Here is a 26,756-nt window from a genome sequence, read left to right as displayed (position 1 = left end):
CCGGCTCCGGCTCCGGCTACAATACACTGCTGGACAGGTAAAAAAAATTTGTTTGAAGAGATAGAAGTCAAATTATAAAACACAATATGCATCTTTTTGAATGTTATTTACATATTTGTATATTAAGGCATGTTTGTACATAAAAAGAACATCCTATATTTTAACTTTTTTGTCTCATTTATAAGCTTCACTTTTGTGGATTTTAATTTTATCATCCTTAGATTTTGTTTTTGAACTAAATAAATTATTAAACTGTACCTATTACAAAACTGGTGATAATCTTTTTTTTGTAGAAACTGGTAATTAATATTGTACTGAAAAAAGAATTATTCTCGAATTTTTCCAAAACTTATAATTGCATAAGTTTTCAACTAATTAATAATTATATTGTAGTTCTTTTCAGTAAAATTTTATACACTTAAGTTGTATATGTCAGTTCATCAGTAAGTAACGGAGAACTTTGACTGTAAAGTAAGGCCTGTTAAACTTTGCATGATGAGTCCTGTTACTGATAGGTACAAATCTGAAAGCGTAGGAACCCTATAATCATTACCAAATAGTCTTTGTATGTCATTTGACAATAGCCTTATGTCTACAGGTTTATATGAACTTGATTTTTTAGATAAACGATTCCTAGGAGGATAACCCACAATGTTTTAATTGATGCTTCTCTATAATCAAGTTGTTCGATTGATTTGCTTATTAAAAATGGACACCCATTAACACAAAAACTAAGGACCTCAAGGATTCTAATATAACAAGGATGACAACATCCATAAAAGCGAAGCTCTGAAACAGAAAACTTTGTTATCAAAAAGGTTAAAAATCTACGTATTTTAAATAAACATTCTGGTAATGATTATAGAGTAACATTTGCTACGCTTTCTAAATCGTACGTTTCTACTACAGGAATCGCCATGCTAAAGTTTGAAATCGTTAGAACAATTCTAACATGTCTAAATTGACAAGAAAAGCTAACTGTTACGGACGGACCGACAAACGGACTGTATGACCCTAATTATAGAAAAGCTTCCCTTCTAAAAATTTATTAATAATACTGCACAAAAAATAAAAAACTTATCTTCAGAAAATTGTGCTTATAAAATAGGAATCACCATATTTTGCAGGGTTCGGAAGCCGCGCGTAAGCCGCGTGTAAGCCTCAGTGAAATCTTCATTTTATCATTATAAAATTCAGCTGGATGTTTAAAACTGCTCTTTAGCAGACAATCCTTCTTTCTGAAATTTTTTTTTCTGCTCACAACCAGGTTTAAAACTGAGGCTTATCCGCGGCTGAGGCGCGGCTTCCGAACCCTGATATTTTTATATAAAATATATTCCGATATACTTGCATATAAAGACTTGCATATAGAGATACTTCGCTCATACCATAGTGGCCAATCGTCAAATGTTTTTATAGACATACTGACTTTCTGATTATATACAACAAAGTTGCTATGCTTTTAAATTGTACCAAACTGTTACAGGAATCATCGTGCCAAGTTTGAAATCGATTGGAAAATTCTTACATGCCTTTTGAAACATCCTAATGTTCGAGCACTAAGTATCCTAACCTAAATTTAATTAAAATTATCATATTTTTATCAAAACATCATTAGCACCACGTTTTTCATAATAACATTTCAATTAAATCAACAAATCTGTTTATAAAATTACTAGCGGCTACGCCCCTAGAAGCCTCTAGGGGCATTTAAGGTATTAAGGGCAAAAGTCGACCTCATCCCATTTGAAATTAGAGTTTCAAAAGAGTAAAAAAATATTTTTTGGGGGGGAGGGGGGTGAAGACACCCTCCCAAAAAATAGTTTAAAACCTTCCCAGGGCCTATAAGAAGCTTCACTGTAAAGGAGAGAAATATCGGTTCAGCGGTTAGCGAGATCATTCGGGACAGACCAAAAACACTTACTACTTTATATAATAGGATTACCATTAGAAAAAAATGTTTACCACACGATAATTTAACTTTTATGTACAGTAAGTATTGAGTACATTTGAGTTTGTCATCGGCGTCATTAGGTGGTCCTTAAGGCCCATATACTTTCAAATAAAATAGTAAGGTTTTTTAGTCTGAATCTTTAGTTTTTATTTTCTACTGAACTAATTGAATATCTTCATTTTGGGGAAGCTTCATATAGGTCTTAGGACAGTTTTAGGCTTTAATGTTATATAATTAAGTCATGTGATGGTGTTTTTGCAAACTTCTTACTTACCACTTAGAATACGGAGCCCTCAGATGCTATGGAGGCAGTAGCAAGCAAATTATGAGACACCGTTAAACAATTTTGTATTCGCGGTTAAATAGATAAAAAAAAAACAATTATTAAACATGTATAAAAGGCATACAATGATGATGTTAATGACTCTAGTGGGCTTGGTGTCGCATCGGGTACTAGACCTCTCTACGCACCTTGAAACATACTCCGCTTATGATTGCGGTGTAAAGCGTTCGTTCGCCCATCAGACAACCAACTCAGACAACTTGTCTGAAAAGTCTCAACTGTGCATGGCAACAAGTTGCGTCTGTTTAGGGCCAAGGCATTCACCCTACTCTAACTATTTACGTCGCTCATCTGACATAGCAGCAGTGGGAACCATTTTTAATGTCTTTAGTTATGACGCGGTGTCGGACCGAGATTCTAACCTATTACCTTCCCGACGACGAGCGGGTGCGCTACGTGTTGAGCAACGGTCGCGGGTTATAAAAGGCATACAAACTCAATAAGTTACTTTGTAACAACCAAATTAAGGGGGGGGTTTTTAATGCAACCATCTCGTAATCAGTGATTAAATGGCACTTAGAATTCGAATTTCGATCTGAAATTTTGCATGAGTAATCCTTGGTAGGTCTATTTTCCCTAAATCGAACAAAAAGTTGGAAAAGTAACGGCTGGCGGCTGGCAGCTTAGCCGTTTAGCCGTTTTTTGCCTATTTTCAGGGCAAATTCATCAATAATTACATAGGAATCAACTTTCAAAGACATATTTTTGGTTTAATTCATGGTAAATGATAGCAATAACCATTTTTCAAATTTCTAGTTCCAGCTGCTAAACGGCTAGAACCGACTGAAAACGGCTGGGAGCTGCCAAGAGTATAAAGTGTAGATATGGCTTGTGACGTGTCTAGGGGTAGGTTTTTATGGCTGCTGAGCTCAAAAATACTACCAAAAATAGTGGCCGCCCATCCATATGGCAGCTGGGTAACAGCTGCAGCTCAGCTGGGAGCGGCCAAGAGTAGAATGAGTAGATATGGCTTGTGACGTGTCTAGGGGTAGGTTTTTATGGCTGCTGAGCTCAAAAATACTTCCAAAAATATTGGCCGCCCATCCATATGGCAGCTGGGTAACAGCTGCCGCTCAGCTGGGAGCGGCCAAGAGTAGAATGAGTAGATAGGGCTTGTGACGTGTCTAAGGGTAGGTTTTTATGGATGCTGAGCTCAAAAATACTACCAAAAATAGTGGCCGCCCATCCATATGGCGGCTGGGTAACAGCTGCAGCTCAGCTGGGAGCGGCCAAGAGTAGAATGGGTATATAGGGCTTGTGACGTGTCTAGGGGTAAATTTTTATGGGTGCTGACCTCAAAAATACTACCAAAAATAGTGGTGGCCTATCCATATGACAGCTGGGTAACAGCTGCAGCTCAGCTGTGAGCGGCCAAGAGTAGAATGAGTATATAGGGCTTGTGACGTGTCTATGGTTAGGTTTTTATGGGTGCTGACCTCAAAAATACTACTAAAAATATTAGAGGCTCATTCATATGGTGGCTGGGTAATAGCTACAGCTCAGCTGGGATCGGCTAAGAGTAGAATGAGTACATAGGGATTGTGACTTGTTTATGGTTAGGTTTTTATGGGTGCTGAACTCAAAAATACTACTAAAAATAGAGGCGGCCCATCTTTATGGCAGCTGGGTAACAGCTGCAGCTCAGCTGGAAGTGGCCAAGAGTAGAATGAGTAAAAGGGCTTGTGACGTGTCAAGGGGTAGGTTTTTATGGCTGCTAAGCTAAAAAAAACTATGAATGGCACCCATAAAAACTTACCCCACACATCACAAGCTATGTCTTAAACTTTTACTTATGTCTGTTGGTAACTGTTCTAACAACTAAATCAATACTGAAATATTCAATATTTTGTTATCCTTCATTAGTCCCCAAAAGTGCCCACAGCTGAGTCTTAAACAATAGCTTACTGCACAGCTGCAGCTGTTACACAGCAACCATATGGATGGGCCACCACTATTTTTAGTAGTTTTTTGAGCTTAGCACCCATAAAAACCTACTTCTAGACACGTCACAATCCCTATCTACTCATTCTACTCTTGGCTGCTCCCAGCTGAGCTGCAGCTGTTACCCAGCTGAAATATGGATGGACCAATACTATTTTTGGTAGCATTTGTGAGCTCAGCACCCATAAAAACCTAACAATAGACAAGTCACAAGCCCTATGTACTTATTCTACTCTTGGCCGCTCCCAGCTGGGCTGCAGCTGTTACCCAGCCGCCATATGGATAGGCGGCCACTATTTTTGGAAGTATTTTTGAGCTCAGCAGCCATAAAAACCTAACCCTAGACACGTCACAAGCCCTATGTAATCATTCTACTCTTAGCTGCTCCCAGCTGAGCTGCAGCTGTTACCCAGCTGCCATATGGATGGGCCGCCACTATTTTTGGTAGTATTTTTGAGGTCAGCACCCATAAAAACCTACCCCTAGACACGTCACAAGCCCTATCTTCTCATTCTACTCTTGGCCGCTCCCAGCTGAGCTGCAGCTGTTACCCAGCTGCTATATGGATGGGCGGCCACTATTTTTGGAAGTATTTTTGAGCTCAGCAGCCATAAAAACCTACCCCTAGACACGTCACAAGCCATATCTACTCATTCTACTCTTGGCCGCTCACAGCTGAGCTGCAGCTGTTACCCAGCTGCCATATGGATGGGCGGCCACTATTTTTGGAAGTATTTTTGAGCTCAGCAGCCATAGAAACCTACCCCTAGACACGTCACAAGCCATATCTACACTTTATACTCTTGGCAGCTCCCAGCCGTTTTCAGCCGGTTCTAGCCGTTTAGCAGCTGGAACTAGAAATTTGAAAAATGGTTATTGCTATCATTTACCATGAATTAAACCAAATATATGTTTTTAAAAGTTGATTCCTACGTAATTAATGATGGATTTGCCCTGAAAATAGGCAAAAAACGGCTAAACGGCTGAGCTGCCAGCCGCCAGCCGTTACTTTTCCAACTTTTTGTTCGATTTAGGGAAAATAGACCTACCAAGGATTACTCATGCAAAATTTCAGATCAAAATTCGAATTCTAAGTGCCATTTAATCACTGATTACGAGATGGTTGCATTAAAAACCCCCCCCCTTAGATTAGAAAAAAAAATGATAATGAGTTATTTTTCTACTATCAAGCAAATACCAATCACGTTCACTTTTAACACGTTTTTGAACTGTAATCATTTCAAGGCTTACTGAAGGAAAGACCGGCGACCGTGGCTCAACACGTAGCGCATCCGCTCGTCGTCGGGAAGATGATAGGTTCGAATCTCGTTCCGACACCGCGTCATAACTAAAGACGTTAAAAATGGTTCCCACTACTACTATGTCAGATGCGCGACGTAAATAGTTAGAGTGGGGGGAATGCCTTGGCCCAAAACAGGAGCAACTCGTTACCATGCACAGTTGGGACTTCTCAGACAAAGGTCGTGCATCTCAAAGAGTTGGTTGTCTGATGGGCGCTTGGACGCTTTACACCGCATTCATAAGCGGAGTATGTTTCAAGGTGCGTGGAGAGAGGTCTAGTTATCTAGTCTTACTGAAGGAAATGGGGCGTGTATCTACCCCTCTCCAAGTAGCCTAAAACCAGCAGAGGAACAATACTAATCTCTCTAATCTAACTTTGAAGCAATCGGTTTACAGTATCTTATAGGATATATTATAACTTCAAAACCACTGAACCGTCCCTCCCCCGTCTAGTTTTGAAATAAATTAAAATAAGGAGAAATTTTCTCTTTTCTTATATGCCTACGGTGCCCTAGCCTAGCGGGGATACCCTGTACCCAATATAACCTAACCTAACCTGACCGTTGGAAAAAAAAATAAGAATATAATAATAAGAAACGATAATCAAGAATATCCTTATACTAAAGTAACAGGATGTTTGTCTGTGTGTTTGTACCGAAGGATCTCGCTAACCGCTGAAACCGATCGGGTTCTCCTTAACAGGGTAGCTTCTAATAGGTCCCGGGAAGGTTTATAACTATTTTCTTGGGGGGTGGGACACCCCCAACAACCCCAAAAAATGAAAAATATCCCCCCCCCAAAAAAAAATTAAATTGAGTTATCAAATTCGACTCTCCACTCCTCAAGTTCTCCTAGAGGCCTCTAGGGGAGTAGTCGCAAGTAAAAAAATATAGTAGGAAGATAGATAATAAAATAGCTAATAACAAGATATATAATAAGATAGCCAGAACGATTGCCTATTATTTACCTGTTAGCCTCTGGAGCTCGTGTTGCATAATTGCCTCAGTTTGGCTGGCTGGGTTTCTCTTCATATTTGTCTGCAATAGCTGCTGCGCTTCCCTGAAAAATAATGAAACATGTAAAAGAACACTTGACATTTAATTACGTTGTTGGTTTAATTATTGTATTAAAAAGACTTATTTAATATGTAAAACAAAACCTGATCGCATAAATGTTTAATTTGCAGGGTTTTAAAGGGATACATCAATCGCCAATAAATGAACATCCACAATGAAGATACACCGAATTACCCATTCTGTAAATTATAATTAGTAGTTTATACGTAAGGACACTCAACTTAATGAACCTACCAATCTAAATATAATAATAGTCCCAAAGTTACTTAGCTAACGTATAAGTAAACGTTATTATAAAACTTTGGGGACTATGGTGACAGCCCAAAGTCCTTCCCTCCCTTTAAGAAAAATCATGCTTAACGACAAGGTATATAGAGTAAAAATATACTTTTCTACTTATATCATGAATAGCGGAGTAACTTTTATTCGTAGCTATTGTGCTGTTTTTGTCAGTTAGGTAGAGAATAAACGTGCATTATTAAGACAGCTCGTCAGTGTGCCACTTTAGACCAGGAATCTTTTGTTTTCAACACATATTTCAGCAAAATATAATTTTTCGTTTTCAGGACAAACAATAATTTCAATTTCATAACAGGGTAGGAATAAATCTACTTTTTTTTACAAATTTAGAATGGCGTGATCTTTACCATATATCTATAATTAACATCTTTATAGTGACGTTATATTATCTTAACCATATATTTCATTTCCCTGAAACAAGTTGCTTACAATGATTTTCATTTGTATTTTCTTCTGGGAAATTATTTCAATTCTAACATGGAATTAAGTTTTTAAACTTTTCATCAGAGCTCGGCAGCCGCAGTGCAAAACAGTGTAAATCTGCAGCCGCCATAATTATTAATACTTTAGGCAAAAGCTAGCGGCTACACTAAAAGTGTCTAATTGCACAGTTGAAAAACGTCGGTTATAGAGCCATGTTTTTCCTAAACTTAATAAAGCGCACATCTTGTACAAATAAATATGTAATAGATGCAATTTTCCTAGTTTAGCTTTATATAACATAGAAAGACTTCTCGGAACCAAAGTTTTAGTGCAAAAAAAATGCATTTTCTATGTTTTTAGACCGATATTGACTATGCACGAACGAGAGCAAGTGATTCTAAGCACTTTCAGCAGTGATTCTAAATATTTTTTTGTGAATAAACTACGGTTATGTTTGATATAGCTATACTAACTAAAAAAAACTAAGTTAACCATGGTTTTCTATGAATAAGACTTTGAAATGTTATTCATTTTTTGAAATATCCACAAAAACATTTAGAATCACTGCAGGAAGGTGCTTAGCATCACTTGCTCTTGTTCGTGCATACTCCTCTTTGAGTGAATAATAGCTTTAATTGAAAAGCTATGAACAAAAATTTCATATTTTTTCATCTATTTGAATTTTTATAAAATTCTCGACAATCCAGTATAAAAACGTAGCTTTTTTCAAACGATTAAGAAATCGCTGATGACGCTAAAATTTATTTTTTGTCATTTTGCGCTAAAATTTTAAATCATAGTTAAAGTTATCTTCCCGTCAATAAAAAGAGAGTTTAAAATATTGTTACCTGTTAGCAACAGAAAGTTTTTCCACCTCTGCCTTCATACTTGATTCTATCTCTTTGCATTTCTCTCTCTCCTCGTTCAATGAAGACTAGAAAGTATAAAAGTTGCATCATTTTATAAGTTAAGCATTAAAAGTTGCGGCATTTCATAAATTAAACATTAAAAGTTGCGGCATGTGTCCACTGCATGACTCATTTGCATTCGAGGTTTTTTTGTTGTTGTTTAGATGTGGGGATATTTTATTTGTTTGTTAATAAAAATCAAGCATCAAAAAGTATATAACATTTTATAGCATGATAATGTAAACTAAGGTTTAAAGGTGTTATCTTAGATTTTATATTACCTGTAACTGTTGAATAACATTCTTCTGGCTTTCATAGGCCTGGAATAATTCCTCCGGATCCAACTCTCCTTCCACTGCACCCAGGCTTCCTTGGGTGGCTTTCTAAATAGATATTTAATGTTATGATCATTTTCACTGGAGTCTATTATTAAAGTAAAAGAATAGATGGGAGTTACGAGCTATATGTAACTCTACCCACGGCATGTGGACCCTATGCTGACTTCCAGTTGGGTCTTTGAAGAGCAGCTAATTGGGTTAGAAATATAAACACCACTATGTTGCTACAAAAGAGCAGAAAACAATTTTCAGCAGACGAAAAAAGTCTCTACCACTTAGACACGCACGTGTCTGGGTTATACCTCTATACTTATACATTTTTTATTGTACTCATAAAAGATAAGGTACATCCATAGGGAATTAAAGAAAATCTCTGGAAATAGCAGGTCAAGTTATAAATTAATGTATAAGTATAGATGTATAACCCAGACTTCTTTCTGGTACCAGTGGTGGGGAACTTTTTCGTTAGCTAGCAGATTGATTTCTGCTCTTTAGTAGCGACTTGGCTGTGTTAATAATTCTGACGCTGATGGCTGATATTCAAAGAACCAATTAAAAGTCAGCACAGGGTCCTCAACCAGGGAACAAACTTGACCACAATTATAGATAAAAGGTTATGAATGAAAAAATCCAGAGAGAAATAAGTTGTATCTATATTTATGGGGATTCCATTAAAAGTTCAGAAAAAGTTTTACTTCAATATCATAAAACTAACATGAACCTAGACAAATCTAAAAGTTACAACGTGAAAAAAGAGGGAGGAACGCAAAACTAGGGAACTCTAAAAATTATAGAGTAGCTTCACCACTGCACTTAAAGAAAGAAAGAAAGCTGTCTACCGATTATACTTTTCTATATCTATTATAGTTAAAAAATCTGAGTCATAGAGCCGTTTTGCTTCTGCAAACTGTTTGTTTCATATGAAATTTAAACTAATATTTAAGTGTCAAGACGACAGAAAAGTTTTAAAAAAATACTATGCAAAATTTTTATAGAAATAGCATATGCGCTATGAAATTCGAAAGCCTTTGTATAAATCATGCTGTCAACACGATTAGAATATAGGTATACCTTGTAAATTTAAACCATATATTTTTAGCATAGCTTTAAGGGGGGGGGGAAGTTCTGACACATTTGCGTAAACCTGGTGTATAGGCTTCATCTTTAGACTGAGAGGATAGGTTATTAGGGATAAAATCATTCTTATATGATGAATTTCCCCCAGATTTAAGATTTTTTGGATAGGCCTCCAGGTTCCGGAGCTCCAGGCCTCCAGGTGGTCTCTCTACAGGTAAAAATGAAAAAAAAAAAATTTTTTTTAAGAGTTAGATGTCAGCTTATGAGACAAAATATGTATGTTTTTTCTTCAAATATGTGAATAACAATCAAAAAGAAGCATATTTTGTTTTATAAGTTAACCTCTAACTCTTCAAAAAAAAAATCTTATTTTTAATTTTTACCTGTACAGAGACCACCTGGAGGCCTGGAGCTCCGGAACCTGGAGGCCTATCCAAAAAAGCTTAAATCTGGGGGAAATTTATCATATAAGAATGATTTTATCCCTAATAACCTATCCTCTCAGTCCAAAGATAAAGCCTATACACCAGGTTTACGCAAATGTGTCAGAACTTCCCCCCCCCCCTTGACAATTTACAAAAAAAAATCATCATTAAGATCCTGAAAAAAAGACATACGTAGAAAAACACAGAAATTCATAGATTGACAACGGACAAAGTGAGTTATAGACCAAATGTTTAGTCATAAGAAAAGAGGAAGAAAAAGAGTAAGTTCAATTTGATAATAAAATAATGGATGAAACATTATTTTTTTAAGGTGTCAACTTAAATTAACAACAGTCAACATAAAACATGGAACTTTGCCTTCGTAAATTGCATTCTCCACCAAAAAATAAATCCTTTTAAAAAGTTTTAAAATAAAAGTTTCTTGCACTCCTGGGAAATATTCTACTCAAATCCAGGGTCCTATTCTTAAGGTTTGGAAAATGCTGGTATTAATTTGACCACAGAGGATACCAGACGTCTAAGGATGAGAGTAAAGGGGCGTTTATCCCCCTCAAACTTTGAAAAAACTAATTTTAACCCCTCATTTTTTTTAAATACAATAGATTACCCCCCTCCTCTCAAACTGTGTAACCCCTCATTTTACTTACCTCAAAATTTTAAAAAAATACATTATATTAGCCCCCCCTCAAACATTTGAAATCCGTCATTTCACCCCCCCCCCCCCCTTGAAATAAAAAGCTTGGTCGTCCAAGTAGTTGGTACTTCGAAACAAAGAGAAAACACAGATAGTCCTGTATGCACCACTTTAGCCAGTCATCAGAATATCAAAGATAAATAGCAAAAAATATGTCCTCAAGTGGTAAAACAATAGAAAAGAATAATCTAGGATACTGTGGTAGATGTACCTACAGACAGGAGTGAGTTATTAAAAATCTGCGCGTGTTCAAAGAAGTTGTAAGTTAATTTCTAGCAAGTAAAAAATCATCCTTGGACTCTACCCAAACTTTTTTTTATAAAGAAGGTGTAAAGTAATCTTGTCTTAATCCAATCAAGAGGTTAGATAAAAATACGGCTAATAAGATCAACAACATTATATTGTACAATAATAAGCAGGAAATCAACATATGCAAGCTTAATACTAATTATTGGACTGACATTAATTAACTCATTTTAGATATATCTTAGTCTTTTGTATTTTTGTGAACTAATTCAATTGATCGAATTGGGTCAAAACTATTATTATCACAGCTTATCACTTAATAATTTAAATCATTTTTTCTAATTCTACTGCTGCTATGTCAGATGGCTGACAAAAATAGTAAGAACTGTTTGACTGCCCTTGGCCCATAAACAATCGCAACTAATTACCATGCATTGTAAGGACTTCTACTAGGTTAATTACAAACCTCTGGATCTCGTAGTAAAATATACAGAACGTACATTAAAATGGATCCTAAAGATGTACCTGTCCTCCAGAGGCTATCCAGGTTAATTTAATTAAAATACACATGGTATATTCTCTGAATGATAAGAACAGCCCATCTAGAAGATTATCTGTTTATAATCCGTGGTTAAACCTCTCACAAACAAAAATTCCACTTCACAAAGAACAAAGAAAAGGGAAAACAAATAAGAAAAGTGTTTACATAATAATACTAAATATAGCTATTTACTTTCCCCAACAAATTAACTTGTCTTTGTATCATATATAACCTAACCTAACCTATAGTAAAACACTAACACAATTTATTTCAAAATAAGGATAAGGAGGTGTGGGTTGTGCACGTTTTGAGTGAAACCACCGCCGATAAATTGATACATCCCCAATCATGAAACACAAAATTACCCGTTCTGTAGATAACAATTAGAGGTTGAAAAGAATGGACACTCAGCTCAATGAACCAATCAATCAAATTTAGTTAAAGTCCCCGAATTTGTTGAGACAATAGAAAGAAAATGGTATTATAATACTTTGGGGAATAGTGCAATAAACAACTCAATGTCCCCTCCCTCCCGGAGAAAGTGCACATTTAAAAATGGTTTCACTATTTTGATTATTTGTGAAAACATCCTCAATCTGAATAGTGTAAAAGACAGCTGACTAGGCTTATGTAAAGCCATCTTAAGGTTATTTACAATTTAATGTTGTGTTTTTCTTCCAACATTGACCTCCCCCCCCCCCCCACACCTCCATTCCTTACCGAAGTGGGGAGTGTGGATTCTCGGACCCCAGTTCTGTTGTTTTATTTTGGAAGAAAAACAGGGATATTATGGGTCCCTTAAATTAATGTACATCTCCAAAGATGATGGCTAAAAATCTAGGAGACAGCCAGTGTGAACCAACCAATCTATAGAAAATTTAACAACAATACTCAAGGTTTAAAGCCAACGAATGAGCTAACTTGTTTATAACCAGTGAATTGTATAATATAATATGTTTGACCAAGAGAGAGTATATTTTACTGATGCTATTTTAGGAGTTGGGTGGAGATGGAAATAAAAGACTAAATGATGCTTAAACTCACAAACTTTTAAATAATTTTTACCTTATTCAGTAATTAACTAAAAAATTGAGTCCTGAAAGCTGGCCTATCCCTTTGGTAACTATGATTGACAGACAGAGATAGACAGAAAAAAAGTTATAGGTATATGTAGTTTCTGTGCAATTGGAAACCTTTTTTTTAAATATTTGAAGAGGGGCTTTTAAGATGGTATAAAAATTCAGGAAAATCTAGATGGTGATCGAAAAGATAAGCGGTGACAAAAAAAAGGAAATATTCCTGATGTACTGTGTAAATAAATTATACTAATGTAAATAAACATGTGTCTTGTAGCTTCATAATAAATAGAAAAGTATATTGACTAATAATTTGTAAAAAAAAAAGGACATCTAATTATGTGGTTTGAATAGTATTAAAGGCAATTAAAATCACAAGTATAGGTTCTTTATGTTTTAAAGCACTATTTTTTCAGTATTTAATTAAAAATTCAATAATTGGGAATGGTATATGACACATTATTAAATTTCTGAATTTTCCGCTGAAATGAACTAACCAGGTGTCTTTTTTCAAAATACATTTTATTGGATGTCTAAGATAACTTTATTTTCATAAATACATCCTATCATTAGATTTAGTGTGTTTCGTCATGTTTAAAAGGGGAGGGGTGATGGAATGTTTTCAATTTATTTCAATTAGTGTTCTGTACTCGACTAGGCACTTGTGGGAAAATCGACAAATCTTTATAGTTAGAAAGTAAGAAAAATTAACAATAAGCTTCTTTTAAATCAGAGAAGGACAGGGGGTGAAAACCAATAAATGTACCAAATTACATATTACTTGATTCTATAAGCTTTTGAGACAACATCACAGTGAATTAGTTTCTGTGGTTTCTAAAGACAGATACAAAATAACACCTCCTTTTCAGATGAGAAAATACTTTTATATGAAACATTTAACAGAAATCAAAACAAATACAGAAAGTACTTGCCCTACCTTCAAATATAGGTACTAAATAAACATTAACAATGGTTTTAATAACAAGATATCCAAAAATTTAAACCCTTGAAGTAATACAAGCATTTTTCATTCAATTCATACAAAGGGGGGGGGGGGGGCGAAAGTGACACTTTTTGTAACCAAAACTAAAATTCAACAAAGGAACTCAACTAAAAAAAAGAGTTACAGGTCTGAGATTTTGCATGGCAGTTGCTTTATAGGGGTACAATATGGAACTGTGAAGAAACGGCGGCGCAACCGCCGAAAACCGCTGTTTCCCGCCGAAACTTTTTTTGCCCTTTCTCGGCGGTTTTCGGCGGTTGCGCCGCCGTTTTTTCACAGTTCCATATTGTACCCCTATAAAGCAACTGCCATGCAAAATGTCAGACCTGTAACTCTTTTTTTAGTTGAGTTCCTTTGACTTTTAGTTTTGGTTTCAAAAAGTGTCACTTTCGCTCCCCCCCCTTTTAACTGCTTGTTCAGACATGTGCTTTAAAACTCTATAGCCTATATCACTGGTTATATATTATCAAAAAATTTCTCATGAAATAACATATAACTAAATCAAATATTTCAAAACGTACTATGTTATTATATCATAATATTTATAGGGCTCGACAACCTTACTCGTTTTTGGAATCAATACCAATATATCTTACTAATCAGCCGCCAACAAAGCTGCTGATTTCAGTTGTAATGTATTTTAATAACTTCAGCCGAAAGTTATTATGTACCAGCCCGTAACCCTGATCTTTGTCAAATTAAACAAGTCGCCAGTAGCTTTGCAAGGTCAACTCAGTTTAGCCTTCATGGCGGTTTTAAATTTAAAAATAAATTGTAGACAGGTGAGGCGGTAGTTTTTCATTTGATTGTATATATCATTAGGACAGTTTAAGTTAGGTTTATTGGTTGCTGGATAGCCCCGCAGTGTGAGAGCTTTGCAGGCATTAGCCCCGCATGATCAGGTTCCACCTACCACTTGGGTTATTTAATGGGAAATATTATTTTTTTAAACAGATTGTTTCAGTGCAAGCCAGGCACTTTCAGAAAAAATGAACAATCCTAAGATGCCGCTGTCTAGTTTAGAATATATGTTTTTGCCAGAGTAAATAAACCTCCCGATGGACTAATTCTTTTCAGGAAAAGTTTGAATAGTTGAAAGTGGATAGTTCTAAAGAAACAATCATCAATACGAAATTTGTGTTAGACAAAATGGCAAACGCTTCCAGAACTTTAAAGATGTTTTAATAGACTAAAAAACATTTCATTTTAAAATATGGACTTAAAATAATAGTCTTACTTTATGAAACTACTTTATTGTATGCATAAATTGGAAGAATATGTCAAAATACAACAAATAGATTAGATAGGCGTCTAAAGATGAAAAGACGAGATGATACAATTTTTTTAGGGGGGCGGGCAGGGTGAAATTGCCTTTAGACGGGTAATTTCCAAAACTTTTGTAGAAATTTGTAGGGAGGGGAGTAATAACCCCTTTAGTTACCCCTCCCCTTGGAGGTCACGGATCTTATATTTTGTCTTTTTTTTCAGCCCATATGATTATTACCTTTAACCACAGGGTGTTTATGAAACCGTCTTGTAGACAAAATGTTTGAACTATAAGACATGAAAGGAAACTTTTCTTAGTAAACATAAATACAATACGAATGGGTTATTGAAAACATTCTTTTGGGGACTAATAAGAATGTTTTCGTATTGCGTCGGCGGCTTCCCTCAATGAGCCTTGTCGAACACAGAACCCCCCCTCCCCCTCCAATTTTTTAAATCGATTTTAAAGTATAGGAGAAGTGGATAGGGGCGTTGAACTTGGTTCTAATTTATTAAATGTAAGAGCTATACTTTTCTTTCTACCGTTTAATTTTCGAGCTTTGCTTTAATAGATGTTGTCATGCTTGTTTATTGGATATGGCCATATTTTAACCTGTCAAATATTTGGAAAGTCATGGGCAAAATTTGAAAACTTCAACAAAAATCAATAAGCGCATAAAATTAGATTTATAAAAGCTGTAAATTGTATTAAGTCTATGATACAAAAGTCAGGAACAAATATTTATATTCACTAGCGACTATGCCCCTAGATGCGTCTAGAGGCACTTCGTGTGGAGGGGGAAGTCAAAAGCTCCTTCCCTCTTTTCAATTTTAGTTTTTTTTTAAAGTTCGTTTGTTTGTTTATTACTTTAGGTCAAGTAAGGTTAGGTTAAATTGGTTACTGCGTAGCCCCGCAAGGTTGATTAGGGCACCGCAGGGTTAGCCCATCCCCTTCTCACGGCGGCATGGATTAATTTCTTGCTTAATTCTAAGCATAATTATTAATTCATTAAATGTGTAAAATTAAAATAGATAATGATGAATTAATACTCTTTTTTAATATCTGAAATGGCGTTTTCGCTAAAATGCAAACTTACTTTTAAATTAAAATCTATATTTGTAAAAATTACAGATACGTAGTATTTTATGTTAGTGAAAGGTTGAAAATATTATATGGAATTTTTGAATGAATAAAATTTAAAAGAAGTTGTTAATGAATAAGGATGACAACATCCATAAAAGCGAAGCACTGAAACGGTAGGACAAACGGACATTAACATTTGTATAGTATCTGAACTGAATAATCAGAATTTAAAAGTATAAGAGTCGAAGCAAAATTGTAAGTAAATTTGTTGAAAAACTGCTTGAAGCAGGATAATGTTTATGGACATACTTACATTTTTGGACTTGATTATAGAGTTGCTTCGCTTATAATATTGTTCTTTGTTGTCCCAGGAATCAATATACCAAAAATCAGATCAAACGGATAATTAGAAAATTTGTTGTTAAAAAAGTAGAAAAATTAACATGTTTAAAATGGACGTATGGACATTCTGGTAATGATTATAGAGTTGCTACGCTTTCTAAATCGTACCCAACTACTACAGGAATCATCATGCAAAGTTTGAAATCGATAGGACAATTCTAACATGCCTAAATTGACAAATAAAAGCTATCTATCTCGGACGGACGTACGGACGGACGGACGGACGTACGGACCAACTCTAATTATAGAAAAGCTTCGCTTTTAAAAATTAGTCTGTAAATTGAAAAATAAATTTTAGACCAAGTTGGTACCCAAAGTTTTATAACCACGTTATCTTATACGCTGGCTTCAGAACTTTGAGAACTCCTATTGCATTTTGATTGGCTGGATCCAAACCTTTCAGCCGAAAATTTCAATCCAGAGAAGGGTTAATTTGGTTTATCATCATATAGAATGTAGTGCCCTATAAGAGTTAAATTGTCTATAGCAACAAAACATCGGATGAAAAGGGCAAAGGTTTTCAAAAACATCCAAGTTTGAAGGGTGATACAGAGAAACAAACAGAATAACAGAAAGACTGACAATCTTTTAGGAAACTAATACTTTAGAGGTCATTCATTGTAAAGATATTTTAACATGAGATTGTAGGAAAAAATGTAATAACTATACTCTATTTTCCAAAAGGCATCAAGAACTCGTTAATCAAATTTTAACATATAAGGAAAATTTCTTCTATGTAAAATATTAGCAGTAAATTTCAGTAATTTCTTCATTGTAAAATTTCAAATAAATTCTTACCTAAATATCCAAGAATTACGATTTTACCGTTTTACGTATTGGTAATAGAAGAAGGTAAATACATAATACATTTTATAATTGAATAAATCATTACTGGTGGTTTCCAACTAAATGCTTTGTCGAGTACAGAACCCCCCGCCCCCTTTGAAATAAATTTTAAAAAATATGGGAAGGAAGGGGTAGATTTACGCTTATTATGTTTTATTGGATTGGGTACAGGTTAGCTCCGCAAGGTTAGGGCCCCTAGCAGACATGAAACAGAGAAAAACTAGCATATTTTATTCATTTCTAAATAAAGAGGGGAGGGGGTTAGTGCTCGATCATCACATTGTGGAAAAGCACCACATTACTAATCTCCAAAGGGAGAAAAATATCTAAAGTTATGCAATTTGGGTTCAAAGAGTAGAACTAGACAAGGAATTTTAGAATGGTAACTTTTTAAAAGCAATCTATGACACAAAGTTATTAAAGTATCGTAGGGTAACAAGTTCCCTCAATGGAAGGCTCAAAAATAAAAATGATATATTGAATTTTAATTGGTTGGTTGTAAACTAATAGTGTCCAAATTTTTAAGCGATAATATTGAGTAGTAAAAGATAATATTTTGATTATCATCTTTGGGAATGTAAAACAACTTTTCGTCCATTGTTATTTCCCCACAACTAACCTGTGAGTTAGCCACCATTGTTTTCAAGTTCAAGCACTCTTCCTTCTTTCTATCCAACTCTTCAACAAGGCTTGAGTATTGATCTTAACAAATAAAACATAGAAATACAAACCCTCAAGAATAATTAGACTACATTGGTTAGGAAAATTTCACTTTTAGTGCGAAAGTGCAGTTTTCTAATCCATATTAATAACTCAGGAATAAGATATATCAAACAAGCGGAGTAAAATCTAAAATAATATTTAGGGGGCACATAAAAAGGCCATCATTACTACAAAGCTTTGCATCTCAAAATCACTAAAAAATCAACTGCAATTTTTCGAATTATTTCAGTTAGCTAAAAACATATTTATATAGTCAGCTACCAACCCTTTAAAAAGCTATAAACCTTTCCAGGACCTATGAAAAATTACACTGTAAAGGAGAACCATATCGGTTCAGCGGTTAGTGAGCTTCTTCGCTACAGACAAAAATAACGTAATCCTATTATATAAAGTAGTAAGCGTTTTTTGTCTGTCCCAAAGGATCTTGATAACCGCTGAATTGATATTGTTCTCCTTTACAGTGAAACTTCCTATAGGTCCTAGGAAAGTTTTAAACTATTTTTTGGGAGGGTGTCTTCACCCACCCCCCCCCCAAAAAAATATTTTTTTTACTCTTTTGAAACTCAAATTTAAAATGGGACGAGGTCGACTATTCCCCTTCCTACATTGAGTGCCCCTAGAGGCTTCTAGGGGCGTAGCCGCTAGTCCTTATACTAAAGTAACAGGATGTTTGTCTGTCTGTCTGTGTGTCTGTACCGGAGGATCTCGCTAACCGCTGAACTGATCGGGTTCTCCTTAACAGGGTAGTTTCTCATATGTCCTGGGAAGGTTTTTAACTATTAACTACCATTTAACTACCACCCTCCCAAAAGAAATGACAAAAAATTGAAAATTTTCTTAAAATCTGGAAGACTTCAACGTTACATATGGTAGGTATCGTAACATAAATAAGGAGACTTCAACGTAACATATGGTAGGTATCGTAACATAAATAATTAACATAGACTTTAACAAACAAAAAGATTTAAAGTGTCACTAGAGGCCTCTAGGGGGCGTAGCCGCTAGTACTAAATATACTATTATTCTGGCTTTAGGTAACTGAATCTAAAACATTGTAACCACTTACCCATGATCTCTCTGACAGCGCTGTTCTCTGTGCCTTCCGCGCTCTGAGCGATGCTCTCGCGCAGTGACTCAAGGCTCTCACGGAGTCGCGCGTTTTCGGCGGTAACCTCGTCAAGCTAAAATAAAAAATGAACAGTTACAAAATCATTCTTAATGTGTAATTTCTAGTTTAATTCAGTTAGAAATCTTTCTCAACCCAATTAAAAAGGAAAAAGTTTACTTCATCATTCCGAAATATATTTCAAGTAAAAAATACTCATTATCTTTTAATATGGGAGGACATGGGAATAAATTCAAATGTGTTGGAAGGGACTTTGGACTATAAATTATTCTTGTACTTTCTCTTTGGTTGACTTCAAAACTTTGGGTACTCTACTACTCATATTAAATCTTGATTGATTGGTTTCAAACTAGGATTGTTTTAACTTTTCCACCAACAATTTTTATCTACAGAAGGGGTAATTTTGTTATTGAGTATGTTAATTTACCGTCTTTTAACCATTCAGACACTTGACCTTTATCCAATAGAATAAATGCATTAGAGCCCCTAAAAAAGGGTCAATTTTCTTACCCTAAACATATCGACTGGCTTGTACATTTCATTGTTATTGTTCTCCTTTGCAGCCTCAAGATCCTCAATTCTCTTTTCGAGTGCTTCTTTCTCCTTCTCCATGGTTTCTCTCATTCGCTGCTCTTCACGCAGCGCTCCCTGTTAAAAAAATGAGTAAATAGCTTATTTACCTATCATGTTTTATTTTAAATTTGAGTTTACGATATATCAGCTAAATGCCCTATCTCATGAAGCAGTCGAATTTCTGTCCATATATATATGTACTAGCGGCTTCGCCCCTAGCCTCTAGGGGCTTTGCCCCAAGAGGTGATAAAAAAAATTAATATTTATTGTTTTTAGTGAGAGAATGTTGCTATTCTTTCATTCAAAATAAATGCTGGAATAAAAAATAATAAAAAGGGCAGCCTGCGGCAGCCTGTACCAGAGCAAAATTAAAAATAAGGGGGGGATTTTTTTGTTTTTGGAGGGGTTAGGGGTGTACCACCACCCAAGAAAATAGCCCAAAACCACCACAGGACCAATAGGTATATACCCTCAAGAGTAGAATCCGATCGGTTCAGTGGTTACCGAGATCTTAAGCTTCAGACGGACGGACGGATGGACAGACAGACAGACAGACATCGTACTACTTTGTATTATTGATATGTATGTCTACTGCACTAATACATTGTAAATGGCTAGACTGATAGTTTCAAAATTTAAAAAAAAAAATTTGATAACGCATCAGGGAGATTTGAAGGCTATTTTACAAATGGGAAGGTTAGTCTCCCTCCTCCCCCCCACACCTATAGATATGACTCTGAGAGAAAATATTTCCTCTACAACAGTTAGTACTCCCCACCCCCTTTTGAAAAGAAACACAGAGGCCAGGGGCGAAGCCACTAGTTAGAATAAAAACACTATCAAATGTCGAGTTTCTTTGCATTGCTTGTTTTGTTAGAGTAAATATTACAATTGTACGCACTTTATTCATCTAATGTATTTTATGTTCCTCTAAAAAACCTAAATTTTAATAAGCGTACCAGGTACTATAAATTAAGAGTTGACTATATTTTTAAAATGTCTAATGAAATTTCTGTTTTACCTGGAACTTCATAAGTAAACCAATATCTTGAGTTGGGTTTCCTTCTGTTGTAATACTTTCCAGAGTTCGGTCCCTAAATAAATAGTATTTTTAGAGTTAGAGTTGAACTTTTAAAACCTTTAAAAGTAATAAATAGACACCAATTTGACCTAAACGTGGTGTTTGATAACTTTAATGCGTTACTTGATTACTTGTTAATGGGTTTCCTATTAGAGATTTAGAAATAATTTCATTTCGAAAAAAAATCATTTATTGTTAACTTAACATCAGTTCGACTTAAGCGTGGTGTTTGATAATTTAAATGCGCATTATTAGTTTATTTTGTTTTAAAGGATTAATTGTTTTATGTACACTTTATGAAATATTTTTTAACAATAAATTAACAATAGATAAGTTTAAATAATATAAAGGATACTTTAAAATAAAGAAGTTTATCTTATTCAATTAATTTTGTTACCTATTGTTATAACTTAAACAACTTCATTTGAAGTATTGCGTCTTTAGCAGTTAACTTAAGTACATTCAATTCAGTATTAATTTTAGTTTTAGTTTGATTTCTTTTTTCAATACTTCATGTAAAGTCTTTATAAAAGAAAATAAATAATAACCCCCAAATTCCCGCCCCCCCCCCCTACACAATTACCCCTAAAGACCACAAAAAGCATATCAGCTAGAGTTATCTAAATCAAATATAGAACTTTTTATCAGAAATAAAAAATAACCTTAAAATATTTTATGAAATATTTAGCAAAATGATATATATGTCTGTACTTCTTCTAATTTTAAGAATTAATATTTTACCTTGAAAAAAACGTCATACTTTTAAAAAATAAATTCAAATTAAAACTTTCATTAGGTCCAAATCTTAGCTGCAATTGGTACAAACTTTTCAGTCAAAACTTTTTATAGACAGAAAGGTTAATTTTGTTTATCATAATGGGGGTATATAATATATATCTATCAACATACATTAATATATTTCTGAAATATAAACTTTGCACATACTGTAGCAATTGAGAAAAAAAATCCTCAAAATAGAATAAAAGTTAAAAAAAATGTATCCTGTAATATTAAGTAGTAAGCCTTTTTGTCTGTAGCGAAGGATCTCTATAATCGCTGAACCGATATGGTTCTGGGTATAGTTTTCGGCTATTTTTCTGCCTGTATAGCACCCCTAGATGCTAGGGCGGAGCCGTAAGTAGTTCATAAAGTTTTGAAGGTGTCCTACCTCTCCAAAGTAGAAACCATGCTGGATCTGCCCGACATAGACCCTCCGTAGGCTGATTCGTCCTCCTTGGGGTCATACAGGGTCTCGTCTTGGTTAGGGGCTCCACGAAGAACATTGACTTCATCCTTAAATACATATTATTAACATAAAATTGATTCAGTCTGAAATAGTTTTCAAAAAACCTACGAAAATAAACAATTTTGACTATATCAGCTGTTTTTAGGTACTTAATGAGATCTTATTCGAACTAGGGGCAATATTTTTCAAAACGGTTTTTAGATTCGTAAGTCATTTTGATATGCAACATGCCTGTGTTTGAAGGAATTTAAATTTTTAGTTACATAAGGGGGTGGCACTTTTTATACCTCCCGCGCGCCCGATGTTTTTGGATTAAAAAACCCATTTCAAGTTTCACAGGGTTTTATATTGGCCCAGTAACCCTTGCCAATGTCTATTATTGTGAAATTCTAAAATCGACCTACCCTACTATATATATGTACTTTTAGACCAAGAGACTTTTTTATTCATTTGTGTTTTTTTTTCATAACACGTACTCTAATGCACTAAGATAAATAAATGTGCAAAATATATCTTTTAACAAGGAAAACTATATCAATAGGAGCATAGTTATAACAAGCTATCATAATTGAATGTATTAAGATTCCCCTCCAAAAAGTATAACTGAATTTTGAAGTAAAAAAATAGCGCAAAATAACTAATTTTGGCATATCCATAAAAGGTAAGTGTAAATAACAAGGGGGGGGGGGGAAGTTTGTACAGTTATAGGAAATGAAATTCAGTACCAAATTTTGCCCTGGCCGTTTGGGCTTGTTTTTATAGTTATCAACCTAATTCTTTTTGTAAGCGCTCTTATATGATTGGATCTACCTGTAAAACTTTAAAAATTGAAATTTGGGACTTTCCCTTAAAGGGGCTAGTGGAGCAAAAGACCCCCAAACACTAAAATTTTAAGTTCTGAGTCTATTTTCTGAGATATTGAGACGATTTTTTTAATGAAAACACTTTTTAACAAAACTGAACTAAGTAGCCAATACAAATTTCATTTTGGGACTTTCCTTCTAGGGGCTAGTGGAGCAAAAGGCCCCCCAAACACTAAAATTTTAAGTTCTGAGCCTATTTTCAGAGATATTGAGATGATTTTTTTTATGAAAATTTTTTTACAAAACCGAACTAAGTAGCCATTACAAATTTCATTTTGGGACTTTCCCTTAAAGAAGCTAGTGGAGCAAAAGATCCCCAAACACTAAAATTTTAAGTTCTGAGTCTATTTTCAGAGATATTGTGACGATTTTTTTATTGAAAACATTTTTAACAAAACCGAACTAAGTAGCCATTACAAATTTCATTTTAGGACTTTCCTTCTATGGGCTAGTGGAGCAAAAGGCCCCCCAAACACTAAAATTTTAAGTTCTGAGCCTATTTTCAGAGATATTGAGATGATTTTTTTAATGAAAACATTTTTCACAAAAACGAACTAAGTAGCCAATACAAATTTCATTTTGGGACTTTCCTTCTATGGACTAGTGGAGCAAAAGGCCCCCCAAACGATTTTTGGTATTATCCTTTTAGAATTTTTTTTTCAATATTGAAAATTTGAGTTCCCCCCCCCCCTCCCCGACAGCGAACTATGAACTCTGGCCACAGCGCTCCCTAGCCTAAAACCTAACCTAACCTTAGATAGTTGTTCGTCGGTAGTCGGGGGGGGGGGGGGGGGGGGGGGTACAAAATTGAAAAAAATTGAAAAATATTTCGAAGAGGATAACGCCCGATTTTTTTAATAAAAAAAAATTTTAACAAAACCGAACTAAGTAGCCATTACAAATTTCATTTTGGGTCTTTTGCTCAACTAGTCCCTAGAAGGAAAGTCTCAAAATGAAATTTGCAATGGCTACTTAGTTTGGATTTGTTAAAAATATTTTCATTAACAAAATCGTCTCAATATATCTAAAAATAGGCTAAGAACTTAAAATTTCAGTGTTTGGGGGGCTTTTAGCTCCACTATTCCCTAGAAGGAAAGTCCCAAATTAAAATCTGTAATGGTTCCTTAATTCGGTTTTGTTAAAAATGTTTTCCTTAAAAAAATCATCTCATATCTCAAAAAATAGGCTCAGAACTTAAAATTTTAGTGTTTGGGCGGTCTTTTGCTTAACTATCCCCTAGAAGGAAAGTCCCAAAATGAAATTTGTATTGGCTACTTAGTTCGGTTTTGTTAAAAAGTGTTTTCATTAAAAAAATCGTCTCAATATCTCTGAAAATAGACTCAGAATTTAAAATTTTAGTGTTTGGGGGTCTTTTGCTCCACTAGACCCTTTAAGGGAAAGTCCCAAAATGAAATTTGTAATGGCTACTTAGTTCGGTTTTGTGAAAAAAGTTTTCATAAAAAAAAATCATCTCAATATCTCTGAAAATAGGCTCAGAACTTAAAATTTTAGTGTTTGGGGGGTCTTTTGCTCCACTAGCCCCTAGAAGGAAAGTCCCAAAATGAAATTTGTATTGGCTACTTAGTTCGGTTTTGTTAAAAAGTGTTTTCATTAAAAAAATCGTCTCAATATCTCTGAAAATAGGCTCAGAACTTAAAATTTTAGTGTTTGGGGGTCTTTTGCTCCACTAGCCCCTTTAAGGGAAAGTCCCAAATTTCAATTTTTAAAGTTTTACAGGTAGATCCAATCATATAAGAGCGCTTACAAAAAGAATTAGGTTGATAACTATAAAAACAAGCCCAAACGGCCAGGGCAAAATTTGGTACTGAATTTCATTTCCTATAACTGTACAAACTTCCCCCCCCCCCCTTATGTATGTTTTTTTTTCAATTTAATTGTAAGAAAAAGATATTATATTTTAAATCATAAAAAAAATAGTAGCGATTATTGGCCAAATATTTCATCAAAGTGGCTAGAAATAAAATCCACATTATCGTATTTCATATATGAAAAAATATGCAATAACTTTACTTATTTCTACATTTCTGATAATCATATTAAAAGATACATTCCATGTTAAAATCAATTTGCTTTTTGGCTCAAGAAAATAGAAATTTTTCCATCTCTTTCTTATATATGTTTTTTTTAAAGAGAATAGGAATAAATATACTCTCATAAGAAAGAAATTTAGAAACATTCAGTTGTTCAAAAAGTTTAGAAACAGTTTTATCTTGAATTATTGACATTTTTGAACAATTGCTTACCGTTTATAAACAAAAAAAAGGGAATGCATTCAGGCAGAATAAGAAAACAATTTTGTCAAGCAGAAGGTCCTCGTGGAGCAATATCGAGTTAGATGTATGTTGGTGTGACTTAAGGGAAGGGGGGTGTAGAAGATGAGAGTTAAACAACGATTCTTAGGGTAAATTGACGCGCGAAGCGCATATTTTTTAACCCGTTTAAATTCAAGGAAAATTTGACTTTTGATCCCCCAATGCTGTTCTAGGGCTATTAAATAAATAAAACAAAATTAAAACCTATTCAAAAATTATTTTACTTTACTCCTGGATAGATTTTTATAAAACGTGTATCTGTTTCTACGTTAATATTCAAAATACAATTTTTAAAAGCGAGGCTTTTCTATAATTAGGGTCGGTCGGTCCGTCCGTCAGTGCATCCCTGTGTAACGGATAGCTTTTTACGTAAATTTAGGCATGTTTAATTGTTTTATCTATTTTAAACTTTGCATGGTGAATCCTGTAATACTTAGGTACGAAAGCGTAGAAACTCTATAATTGTTACCAGAATTTTTGGAATACTGACTCCTAGGACAACAAAGTACAATGTTATAAGCGAAGAATCTCTATGATCAATCTTTAAAAATGTGTGTCCTTATTTATTATCCTGTATTTAAGCAGTTTTTCAACAAATTTACTCACAATTTTTTTCGACTTTTATACATTTATATTCTAATTAGTAATTATTAAGTTCTGAAACTCTACAAGTGTTAATGTTCATTTGTCCTACTGTTTCAGAGCTTCGCTTTTGTGTATCTTGTCATCCTTGTTTTATTTAACCACAAAGGATATTTTTAGGGACGTCATTTCTTTTTTGTATGTACAAAGAAAGATTTTTTATGGGAAATTTACATAGAATTCGACAATATGATTTTGTTATATTCTTTTGTATAAAAAGATTTTTGGTTCGAATATCATTGTATATTACTAATTATCAATTATATGATGAAATAAATACTTTAATTATAACCAGAAATAAATCTAAAATAATAATTGGGGGCAGATATAGAGGTCGTCAATCCTACTAAATGTTGACCCCCAAAGACAGCTGAAATTACGTAAACGTTTTTTTTTTGGTATAAGCTGAATTATAACTAAACTATTTTTGTACATGTGTAAATTGAACAAATAAATAGAAAAAATAGAGGGATAAGGGGAAAGGGCAATTATCGCCATCTTTATCAAAATTTCATCACTTGATTGATATTAAGGTTAAAGATCCTATTCGAGCAAATAACCCCCACCCCCCATATTTTTGATCAAATTGAAAATAAGGGATAGTTTTTTTTGGTTGACCTAAAGTACTCCTTTACAAGTATAATGTAATATATCAACCGCGTTGTTACAGTAAAAATGTATAAATGTACTACTACTTCTACAACTAACATTTATTTTTATTAGAATAATATATGTATTTCCAACTAAGTTATAATCAGCTTATTTATATTGGTATTTTTGTCTTACAAGTACTTTTCTTTTATGGATAAAAAGTTATTTTGCAAAGAGAAAACCCATTTTCTGTAAATAATACCTACCTAACCAATTTTACCAAGGGGTGGGATAGAGGGATGTTCAGCGTTC

General features: G+C 34.4%; 1 protein-coding gene across 2 annotated transcripts in view; it reads right to left on the bottom strand.

Moving 5' to 3' along the window:
• didum (dilute class unconventional myosin) overlaps positions 1 to 26,756 on the bottom strand; it is a 179,350-nt gene that overhangs the window by 73,390 nt on the left and 79,204 nt on the right. For both annotated transcript variants that reach the window (XM_080169607.1, XM_080169606.1), the window contains exons 38-45: positions 21,938 to 22,062; positions 20,710 to 20,782; positions 19,626 to 19,763; positions 19,056 to 19,170; positions 17,886 to 17,968; positions 8,529 to 8,630; positions 8,188 to 8,273; positions 6,508 to 6,599 (exon numbers count right to left, since the gene is read on the bottom strand). In XM_080169607.1, the coding sequence (XP_080025733.1) occupies positions 6,508 to 6,599; positions 8,188 to 8,273; positions 8,529 to 8,630; positions 17,886 to 17,968; positions 19,056 to 19,170; positions 19,626 to 19,763; positions 20,710 to 20,782; positions 21,938 to 22,062 (814 nt within the window). The remainder of the gene's footprint in view (positions 1 to 6,507; positions 6,600 to 8,187; positions 8,274 to 8,528; positions 8,631 to 17,885; positions 17,969 to 19,055; positions 19,171 to 19,625; positions 19,764 to 20,709; positions 20,783 to 21,937; positions 22,063 to 26,756) is intronic.

This window comes from Acartia tonsa, chromosome 8 (assembly GCF_053477335.1).
Source record: "Acartia tonsa isolate MP-2025a chromosome 8, ASM5347733v1, whole genome shotgun sequence".
Classification (NCBI taxonomy): domain Eukaryota; kingdom Metazoa; phylum Arthropoda; class Copepoda; order Calanoida; family Acartiidae; genus Acartia; species Acartia tonsa.
The sequence above is the reverse complement of the archived record's forward strand: the minus strand, read 5'-3'. Positions and strand labels throughout refer to the sequence as shown.